General features: G+C 46.6%; 1 protein-coding gene across 1 annotated transcript; it reads left to right on the forward strand.

The window, feature by feature from the left end:
- Window positions 1-6,416: 6,416 nt before the first annotated feature.
- On the forward strand, window positions 6,417-10,197 carry LOC136628731 (uncharacterized). Its single transcript, XM_066604832.1, has 4 exons — window positions 6,417-6,509; window positions 6,640-6,662; window positions 8,257-8,403; window positions 9,303-10,197. Exons 1-4 carry the CDS (start codon window positions 6,417-6,419, stop codon window positions 10,195-10,197), a joined length of 1,158 nt encoding a protein of 385 aa, XP_066460929.1.
- Window positions 10,198-11,180: the final 983 nt, after the last annotated feature.

Here is an 11,180-nt window from a genome sequence, read left to right on the forward strand (position 1 = left end):
TATGTTACCAGAAGAATGGAGAGATGGACTAGTACTGTGTCTGCCTCAGTCTCATAAGATGGACTGTCAGTGGACTTCCCATTTGCCTAGGGAAAGTGCAGAAGACCTTAGGTTCCGGCGAGGGCACACCCTGTGGGGTGTTAACTTGTACAGATAGAGGGTATGGATGCCCGGAAATAAGCCCAGGGAATCCATGGCCTCCTTCTGAGGTGAGGTAGGGATCCCTCCCTTTTAGGAGTAGGGACTTACGGGCAGTGGAGAAACCCTGACGCAAGGGAGAGACGACCGAGGAAGAGTGCAAAGTCTGATGCTTGATCTCCATATTAAGTTTTTTAGGGGGGTTTGTGAGGGTATATATATATATATATATATTGCCATATGTGTTTTTTTATGCTTTTATACCTGTATGCAAGTTTTATTCAATTCCAAATGAGAGAAAAAACTTATATGTCGCCTTACATCAGATATTCGAAGGCTGAGAGGGATGTTCTAGAAATTCAGAGAAGAAGAACCAGACATGAAGGACGCGTGTACTTGGCCATTTTCCCAGGAACAAGATATCAAGATGTTCAAATGTACATAATTTTCACTGTCTTAGGCCCGAAATCCGGACTTCTTAGAATTGAGTGGATGATTCTTTGTACTGGAGTTAATTGAATACGTGATTTTCTGTACGTAAGCCAGAGGCGCCTCACTGTCTAAGGCGGAAATCCGGACTTCCCATATATGGTTATGAGCCCATCACCCCGTAGTGGGGAGGGGACAAAGTGTATAAGATCTCATGTAATCTGTAATAAAGCACGTCAACGTCAGCCGAGAGCCATGTCCCGTGTGAGAAACTATACCAGACCTCTGTGTGGTGTCTATTCTTACGGCCGGCAGCGGGGCAAGTGGGGTGGGCCCGATTGGTGCTGTACTTAGAAATTTTAACCCTCATAGCTGGACAGCTCCCCTAGCATTGTCTCGCTTCTGTTAAACCCAGTTCCTGTTTATCTGTCTGGCTCTGCCCATTCCCTTAATCAGGCACACTATAAAAGCCTGGCTTTGCGTCTCCCTCATTGCCTGTTTATTGTGTTCTGAGCCCTCAAAACAACTCTTACCTCTACCTGCTCCCTTTAACCCCTTAGTGACAGCCTATTTGCACCTCAATTACCAGGCCAAAGTTTGGAAATCTGACATGTGTCCCTTTAACATAGAATAACTTTGTAAAATGTTTGCATATCTAAGGAATTGTGACATTGTTTTTTTTGCCACATATTGTACTTCATTTCTGTGGTAAAAATTGACCAACAGAATTTGTGTATATTTATTAAAAGTGCCAAAATTAAAATGTTTCACATTTTCAACTGCAATATTTCAAATATATGCAAATATGCTGTACACATTTTGATGAGATATATATTTCTATCTCTTTACTTTATTCTGGAAGAACATTTTAAAATCTTGTTTTACCATTAGGGACAGGTACAAATTTAACATTATTAGAATTTTGAGAAACATTTGGTTTTCCTACAATTGACCCCATTACAAAATACACCTCTTAATGTATTCACTGAGGGGGATCAGGAGTAGTTTTACCCCACAGATTTTTTCAGAAGTTATTGCAATTTAGGGGAGAAAAAGTAAAATGGAATATTTTTTTGCAAATATGTCATTTTAAAGACAGTTTTTTTCTATACTGCACATGAAAATGACGATTTGCACTGCAAAATGGATACCCCTGTTTGTCCTGTGTTCAAAACATACCCATTGTAGCCCAAATTTTATGTATATTTGCACAACAGGGCCCAAGCCGAAAGAAGCAGCCGGTGACTTTCAGAACAGAAATTTTGCTTGAAAGTGTTTCCGGCCCCATTGCCCACTTGTAGAGCCCTTGAGCAATCAAAATGATATAAAACCCCCACAAATGACCTCATTTTGAAAATCAGACACCTTAATGAATTTATCTAGGGGTGTACTGCAGATTTTGATCCCACAGTCTTTGAATGAATCTAAGCAAAGCAGAAGGATGTTCATATTTTTTGGTAATTATGGCATTTTAAAGTTTCTTTTTAATACATCACACATATGAATGAAGACCTGCACCCCAAAATGGGTTTGTTTTCAGAAACATACCGGTTGTAGCCCCAGTCTTCTTCCTGGACACATGATTAGGCCAGTAATGGAGGGAACACCCATTGGCTGAATTAATCCCACACCCCATTGCACACTTGTAGAACCATTAAGGTAGCCAACAAGTAACCCCATTTTGAAATCTAGACCCTTTAGCCCATTTATCTAGGTGTGTAGTGTCATTTTTGACCCCACAGTTTTTTTCACAAAAATTATTATAAAGCAAATGAAAAATGAAATTTAATTTATTCACAAATCTGTCACTTCTATTACTGTATTTTTGTTTCTAGCAGGGAAAACTGGGAAGACTCACCCCAAATTTTATAGCCCTAATCTACTTACTGGACACATGGCTAGGCCTATAAACAAAGGAACCCCCTTTGGATTTCAGGCACAAATGAATAAGTTCCAGGCCCCATTATACACTTGTGCAGAAAAAAACGACTCCCTAAAAAAAATCCCCCCCCCCTTTTTGACATTCCCTGAATCTTAGATAAAAGTAGTAAAGTAAAACTGTGTGGTATGTCTGAAAACAGGGGGAAATACAGAGGCTGGTTGGGATGGGCACATGGGGCAATAAGACCGGGTATCCCTCCTCCTCCCATGCTTGCTGCAAACCCAACACTTTTTTTTAGGGTATTTCTTGACCTGAGTGGCAGGGATGGGGTGTAGGAAGTGGCGCTCTGTGAGTCTCCGTAATCTTGCTGAGGTGCGGCGGTCTCACACAGAAGGCGCTCGTCATGCAGCTCCTGGAACTGCAGGGAAGTGAGCGTTCCCAGGGCTTCTTGTAAATTACAACGCCGGGGTCACAGTGAATTCTATCTGTGAGCCCAGCCGTGACCATGCACACGGCCGCATATTGTACTGTGCATAACTGCGTACTCACGCAGGCGGTCATGCACAGTACACCTTTTTTGCTTGTTTATATTTCCTGCACCGTCACTTAGCAAAGACTCGATTACCCTCAGCTTGTACGTAATTGCATTTGGGCTTGAGAAAGGCAACATGCCGAAACGCCGCTGCTTGTTTATGTGATGGGAGAATGAGATCAATATTGGATTAGCACCACTTATGCTGCTGGAACTCCTTTTCTTTTGATTATTGGAGCCATTTAATGAATGACATCACCTACAAGGTAAGTATTAGGACACCCCCCGAAAATAAAACACTGTGCCTCTTTTGGAGCAAAAATTAATAGAAGACAGTATCTTTTTGGGGGGGAAACACAGTATTTAGTGCAAACATGATTTTGTGATTTTCATATGTTTGCCCACTAATATCCAGTTGGTTTCTCTCCTGAGCAGTGGTAGTCGGTATGCTCATGTCAGGGTTGGCGGCTATCGGGGTCACCGTGCCCGCACTGCTGACACTATCGCTCCTGCGGGCTGGTGTGCGGCACAGGGAAACTCCGGCGCTGGTTACCACTCCTGGCCACGTGCCTCCTATATGCCGCATAGGTGCTAGGGACGCGGCGGCTGCTGCCCGGCGCCACATTCCTGTAGCTATGGCAGCCTGCTGCACCTCCTCTGGCTTTTTCTGTCCTGCTAGTGCTGGAGGTGGTTCTCCCAGCAACCTGTGATTATTCTGCTGCTGTCAGGTGCTCCGCCCCAATCAGATGCTGGGGCGGGAGCTCTGACAGCATTTAAACCCCTCAGTTGCTTCCTGACACTGCCAGTGTTTGATTAGGCTTCCTGTCTCTCACTAGCGTTACGCTGCATTCCTGTTTGATAGTGTATTTGACCTTGGCTTTTCTCCTGACCTGTCTCTGTCTCTCCCTGCCTGTACTGCGTTTTCCCCGTCAAGTTCCCTAGCCAGTGTAGGGACTGTCACCCAGTCGCTGCCCAGGGGCTTAGCCCAGGGGGACAAGTAGGCAGGGACAGGGGTTGTGGGCTACATTGCAGGAACCCTCACCTTTTGCTTTCCCTGGTATCCAGATAGAAACACTGGCCAAAATGTTTTCTGGTTCTTACATCCGTCCAGCCAAACTAAGTCCATTTATGGAGGCTGTTTCAGCTCAAGCTAATAAGGTGCAGGTCCTGACAGGCATAGTGCAAGATTTAACCGCACATTTCCAACAGCAGGAACAGGCCGCGGCCAGCGCACCAGCGGTTCCTCCTCCCACTCATGCGGTCAAGCTTCAGCCCAAGGCTACCCGATTTTTTTTCCGGGGACCGGAGACAGTTTTTCTCTTTTCGGTAGGGCTGTAAGCTGTATTTCAGTTTGCGTCCGTACTTCTCTAGAACCGAGTTCCAAAGAGCTGGGATTGTTTTATGCCGCTTGAGAGGTGACCCGCACAATTGGGCTTTTTCCTTACTTACCGACTCACCCATCAGGCAGTCCCTGGACTCGTTCTTTACCGCGTTAGGCCAGATCTATGACGAGCCAGATCAGGCCGGGTATGCAGTCTCCAAGTTATTAGAACTGCGACAGGGTAGACGTGCAGCGGAGGAATACTGTTCCCAATTTCGACAGTATTGCGCTGAGTCAGCTTGGAACGACCGAGCCCTTAAGGACTTATTTCTGAAGGGTCCAAAGACAGACAGAAGAAGCAGCACACCAGTGGATTCTTTTCTTTAAAATGTATATAGCACCAGGAGATGCCTCCTTTATTAAGGTCTCAATCATAAAATGCATAAAATTCGAGGTTTCAGCCCTGCATGGGCCTTTCTCAAGCATATAGTTACAATGAACAGCAGTGCAACATATATAACACACCTCCACCATTCAATTACAAATGCAAATTACCTTTAAATTGGTAGAACCTGAGGGCATCCTCCTGAATGTGCTCATAATGACAATGTTACATAGACGACATCTTTTTCATATGGCAGGGGTCCGAGGATGAATTGCATGCTTTCCATGAGGAACTCAATAATATATACGATAAACTTAAATTTACTTTGAACTTCTCTACTAGCCAAATCCAGTTCCTAGATGTTCTTATCACCATCTCAGGGGATACATTAAAAACTGACCTGTATGTAAAACCTACGGATCGGAATAATGTACTATCTTTTGATAGCTTTCACCCCCCAAGTATAACTCGCTCCCTCCCTTGGAGCCAAATGTTACGGGTCAGAAGAATTGTTGAGGAGGAGGTGTTGGATACACGGCTGAAAAGCATGAGTGAGAAGTTTGTTAAGAGGGGATATCCAACCGCCTTAGTTCAAAAAAGTAGTGCTCAGGCTGCCACTGCACCACGAGAATCTCTTCTTGTTCCTAAAACCTCTGATCATAAACAGTCAAGGGTTCCGTTTGTGTCGACCTACGATATCAACAGCAAACGGGTGGCACACATTATTAAAAAACATTGGCCTCTTTTAGAAAAATGTAATTCTGACATTGAAATGTTTAAGGCCCCTCCACTACTTTCATACCGTCATCCAATATTAGGGATAAAGCGCACGATGGCCACTGCTCTCAAATCACCATATGAGCAGAAAATTACATCCAACCACAGGACTGGCCGTTTTCCATGCTTGGGCTGCACTCGGTGCGGCAATTTGCTAAAAGGTAATACATTTTACCACCCGCGTACTGGTGCTACTTTTCCTATCCATGGTAGATACACCTGTCTTTCAAGTTTTGTTATTTATATGATTATTTGCCCTTGTTGTCTAATTTATATAGGTGAAACTACCACGGATGGGAAGAGCCGCATCACGAAACATGAAAGCACCATTAGAAGTGGCAAAACTGATGTGCCTGCTGCCAAACATTTTATTCAATATAGCAACTAAAATTTCGCATTATCGATAATGTTCCCAAATCAATACGGGGCGGCGATAGGGAAAAACAACTTAAACTGTTGGAGCTTAGATGGATTTTTACCCTTGATTCCTTACAACCGGCTGGATTAAACATTGAGTACAACCCCACCCCTTATTTTTAAGTTTTTGTAAGGCTAGGTTCACACAGGGTGTATTTCCCGCGGAAGTCTGGCGGTTTTGCAACCCAGACGCATCTGCGGCAAATCCGCACCTAGTGCCTTAATTTTGATGCGGTTTTATACGCGTATTTTCTAGCGGTCTTACTGCAGCCAAATCTGCTAGAAAAGCGTTTCGGAAATTACCGCGGCGGAATTTACAGGATTGTTACGTATTTTCTTGCAGATTTCTCGTTGCAGATTTTGAGTAATGAACTGTTTCCTGTGATGTCATGATCCCTGCCCACAACAGGAAAGGAAGTTGGAACACGCTGTTGCAAATAGGCACACCACAGACCCCTTGCTCTGTGACGGGAAAGCACCAGAGCTTGGTTTTCGAGCTTGCAGGAAGTGGGTGAATTTGGTTTGCTGTTGCAAGATGGAAAGTGGCCGTAGAATTCGTCTCCGTAAAGCTTATAGGCGACAATTGCTTATATTAGTATTACTGATGGAGGCTGAAAAATCCAAAAAGGTGAGACAAATGTGACATGAAAATGTGTGTTTCACGTGCTTAACTTGCGATAGTAGTTCTAAAATGATGTATGGTACTGTGCTCTTATGTCCGATAGTGACCTAATCTCTGAAACATTTTTATCTTGCAGACCGGAAGTGCATCCCGCCGTCGGTATTAGGTGCATCCCCTGCTGAGCGAACGGGGGACGAAGGGGCACTTTGCAAGCCTTTACCAAGATTTGAAAAAGTATGTCTAGTATGGCACGAAATTTGGTTCGCCATATTTAAAACAGTACTGTAATGTAATCTCTGTCTCTGTCTCTCTCTCTCTCCCCATCTCTCTCCCTCTCTGTCCCCCCTCTCTCTTTTCCCCCTCTCTCTCTCTGTTTCCTCTCTCTCTCTCTTTCCCACCACCTCTCTCTCTCTGTTTCCCTCTCTCTCTCAGTTCCCCTCCCCCTCTCTCTCTCTGTTTCCCCTCCCCCCTCTCTCTCTCTGTTTCCTCCCCCCTCTCTCTCTCTGTTTCCTCCCCCCCTCTCTCTCTCTGTTTCCTCTCCCCCCCTCTCTCTCTCTGTTTCCCCCCCTCTCTCTCTGTTTCCTCTCCCCCCTCTCTCTCTCTGTTTCCTCTCCCCCCTCTCTCTCTCTCTGTTCCCCCCTCTCTCTCTCTCTCTCTCTGTTTCCTCTCCCCCTCTCTCTCTCTGTTTCCTCTCCCCCCTCTCTCTCTCTGTTTCCTCTCCCCCTCTCTCTCTCTGTTTCCTGTCCCCCCTCTCTCTCTCTGTTTCCTGTCCCCCCTCCCTCTCTCTGTTTACTCCCCCCCCTCTCTCTGTTTCCCCTCTCTCTCTCTGTTTCCTCCCCCCCTCTCTCTCTCTGTTTCCTCTCCCCCCCTCTCTCTCTCTGTTTCCCCCCTCTCTCTCTCTCTGTTTCCTCTCCCCCCTCTCTCTCTCTGTTTCCTCACCCCCCCTCTCTCTCTCTGTTTCCCCCCCCTCTCTCTCTCTGTTTCCTCTCCCCCCTCTCTCTCTCTCTCTGTTTCCTCTCCCCCCTCTTTCTCTCTCTCTGTTCCCCCCCCCCTCTCTCTCTCTCTCTGTTTCCTCTCCCCCTCTCTCTCTCTGTTTCCTCTCCCCCCTCTCTCTCTCTGTTTCCTCTCCCCCCTCTCTCTCTCTGTTTCCTGTCCCCCCTCCCTCTCTCTGTTCACTCCCCCCCCTCTCTCTCTGTTTCCCCTCTCTCTCTCAGTTCCCCTCCCCCCCTCTCTCTGTTTCCCTGCTTTCTCTCTCTGTTTCCCCTCTCTCTCTCTTTCTCCCCCCTCTCTCTGTTTCCCCTCCCCCTTCTCTCTCTCTCTGTTTCCCATCTCTCTCTCTTCCCCCCCTCCGTCTCTGTTTCCCACCCCCTCTCTCTCTGTTTCCCTTTCTCTCTCAGTTCCCCTCCCCCCTCTGTGTTTCCCCTCCCCCCTCTTTCTCTGTGTTTCCCCTCCCCCCTCTTTCTCTGTGTTTCCCCTCCCCCCTCCTCTCTCTCTGTTTCCCCTCCTCTCTCTCTGTTTCCCCCTCTCTCTCTCTGTTTCCCCCTCTCTCTCTCTGTTTCCCCCCCCCTCTCTCTCTCTGTTTCCCCTTTCTCTCTCTGTTTCCCCAACTCTCTCTCTCTATGCTTCCCCCCCCTCTCTCGCTCTATGTTTCTCTGTCTCTGTGTTTCCCCCCAACCCCCCCCCCCCTCTCCCTTTCTTTCTGTGTTCCCCACCCTCTCAATCTCTCACACACACACACTCTCTTTCTCTATAGCCATGCGGAGAAGTTTGTTCAGTTCTGTCGACTACCGATGGAGGCTTTCGAGCGTCTTCTGGAGCTGGTGCACGGGGATCTTACATTTCAGGACACCAACATGCACAAAGCGATCACTGCAGAGGAAAGGCTGCTCATCACCCTTCGGTATGTAACCTTTTTATGCTTTTTTTTAACAATAATCTATTGGTCCAGGCCGCCTGCAGACTGGTTAAATTGGCATGTCGCAAGTTTCCACTGGAATGCCGCTGTTGTAAGCTGGCATTGCATTTCAACCATGATGGTCTGCATGGATCATTCTGGGAGCAGGTTGGAATTTGAGCCCCTGCGGAGTGCTCCACTGACTCACTGTAGTTGCCAGTTCTGACTCGTCCATGTACATATGTGTGAGTCCTTGGAGTACTCTTCAGGTGCATGAGTCAGCTCCCGGAGTGAGCATTGGTTGTCGCTTTATATGAAACGGTTCACGTGTCTATAAATCGCTTGTTTGCCAATCGCGCTGTAGCGCAGACAAACCACGGACATCTAAAGTGTACTGCGTTCTTTTGTCTGCAATGAAATGCGAGCGGCAATGTGCCAGAATTGTGTTGGGAATCGTGCATCGGATGATTTTGAGATGCATAGTTGCTTGATACACCTATGTATGTGGGTCTCGACGACCTGACTTCCCTCCGAGGCAACGATGTCTGGAATGACCGCACACTGTTTTGCTGGACTGCATCTGCACCCAATCATCTGACATCAGACCAACAGACCCCTGCGGCCACACAATCTCTGAGCCGGGCGGCCGGAGAGAGAATCCAAAAATACTCCCACCAGTTTGCACCTACACCGCAAAGCAACATACAGCGCCCGAAGGGTGCAGGTAAATGATTTTTTTCCTAATTCTCTCTCCCCATCTACAACAAAGTTAAAGATGGAGAGAAAGGAAGAGAAAAGGAAGATAGTGTGCTGCAAATTTAATCTGTGGATATTTATGTGTTGTACAGATTTGGCTCTTTTCATTGTACTAATCCTTTTCCCCTTTTTCTCTGCTTCCTTTTCAGCTTTCTGGCCACAGGAGAGAGCTATGCATGCCTGCATCTCCAATTTCGGGTTGGTAAATCAACCATCACTGAAATTGTGAGGTGCACATGCAGCGCCATCTGGCAGAAGTTGCAGCCCATAGTGATGCCTTCACCATCTGAGGATACTTGGCACCGTGTTGCAGCAGGCTTTCAATCAATTGCCAAATTTCCTAACTGCATAGGCGCGGTTGATGGCAAACATGTCCGTGTGCTTCAGCCACCGCACTCAGGCTCTAAGTTTTACAACTACAAGAAATATTTCTCAGTTGTCCTGATGGCGGTGGCTGATGCACATTGCAAATTTGTTTGCATCCATGTCGGCGCCTATGGTAGTACTGGGGATTCTCGGGTGCTGCGAACATCACAGATTGGGATGCAAATTCTTCAGGATGGTGTTACGCTCCCAGCCTCACAACCTTTGCCGGGAACCACACATCCAGTCCCCTTTGTGATGGTATCGGATGAGGCTTTCCCGTTGATGCCAAACCTGTTGCGCCCATACCCGCGGAGAGGACTGAATGCCCGGAAAAGGATTTTTAATTATAGGCTAAGCCGGGCATGTCGAGTGGTTGAGTGTGCCTTCGGGATTATGGTAAGTCAGTGGAGGGTTCTAGGGACTACCCTGATGGTAGACTCTACCACAGTTGATGACCTTGTGAAGGCATGTTGTGTTCTCCACAACTATCTCCGGGAATATCGCTCCGAGGTAGATGACGAAGAACTCGACCCTGCCTTTGACACGGCCATCAACTGGGGTGCTGGTCGCCCGGCTGCTACCGCAGTGCAGGTACGAGAACACTTCACTGACTACTTCCTTAGTCCCGAAGGTGCCGTGCCATGGCAGTACTCCTGTGCCGGTGATGTGCAGCCCTAATTGCAGTTTGATCCCCCGGCAACCAACTCCAGAAGAACGCAGAAGACCACAAGTGAACCAAAAATATGTTTATTTTCTTAACATGGACCGCTGAATGCCATGACATGTACAAAAATGCACAGAAAAAATATTCTGCTGCTATTTCTACTGCTTTGCTTTTTAAAGTTGTTTAAAGGGTTACTTAATTTAAAAAAATGGTTGATTGAATAATAAGTGCCTGAGCAGTACAATTTTCTCATCAAACTTTATTGTGTATTTAGCCTCTGTTCTGTGTGCGCAGAAAGAAGTGCGAATGCGAGCCACAAACGAAGGAACAACAATCCTTTTTCCCATCAGGCACACTGCCGACTCCCCTCTACAGCTTGGGGTATCTCTGGGGGAAATCCGAACATTTGTCTCAACTTGCAAAGCAATGAACGAACAGCTAAATAATAAATAACAGAAGTCATGTCCTTTCAGAATATTTGTACCCCAACCTTGGAGGACAGCCATCCAGCAAGCAGCCAGACGATATGTGTTAAATAATCCACACAGAGGGCATAATTTACATACACAATACTTTCCTTCCAGTATGGTTGCTTAAAAAAAATCAATTTTCACAGCAATGATGCATAAAGCAAGGAATGTGTGGGATTTTGGCTTGTAGTAGCAGGACAGGGAGCACCGGTTCCAGCACATAGAATGTTTCACCAATCTTACTCCTGACCATTCCAGAATTGTTCCTGGGACACCCGGCAATCCCATGCAGTGTTCCACACGATTAGGGCTGCTGATAAGATGCAAACAGCATGTATCAATCACACGACATTGCAGCGATCCCCCAATGACGGTGGGGTCACTGCAGTGTCGTATAACTCCTGTACGTGCCTTCACCACTTTGCGAACTGCCCGCTGGTGAATACAATACTGAGGTAGCGTTTTGTGCGGTTTGTGTCAAAGGGCTATTCATCAGTGACATGAACGACAGCTGTGATGGGGAACCG

Source organism: Eleutherodactylus coqui, chromosome 5 (assembly GCF_035609145.1).
Source record: "Eleutherodactylus coqui strain aEleCoq1 chromosome 5, aEleCoq1.hap1, whole genome shotgun sequence".
NCBI classification, from domain to species: Eukaryota; Metazoa; Chordata; class Amphibia; order Anura; family Eleutherodactylidae; genus Eleutherodactylus; species Eleutherodactylus coqui.

Bases quoted from the DNA above. Each gene is read 5' to 3' on its own strand.
- LOC136628731 (XM_066604832.1), top strand. From the start codon at position 6,417: ATGGAAAGTGGCCGTAGAATTCGTCTCCGTAAAGCTTATAGGCGACAA. The intron at 6,663-8,256 runs GTATTAGGTGCA...CTTTCTCTATAG, and splicing joins GGAAGTGCATCCCGCCGTCG to CCATGCGGAGAAGTTTGTTC. The intron at 8,404-9,302 runs GTATGTAACCTT...CTTCCTTTTCAG, and splicing joins AGGCTGCTCATCACCCTTCG to CTTTCTGGCCACAGGAGAGA.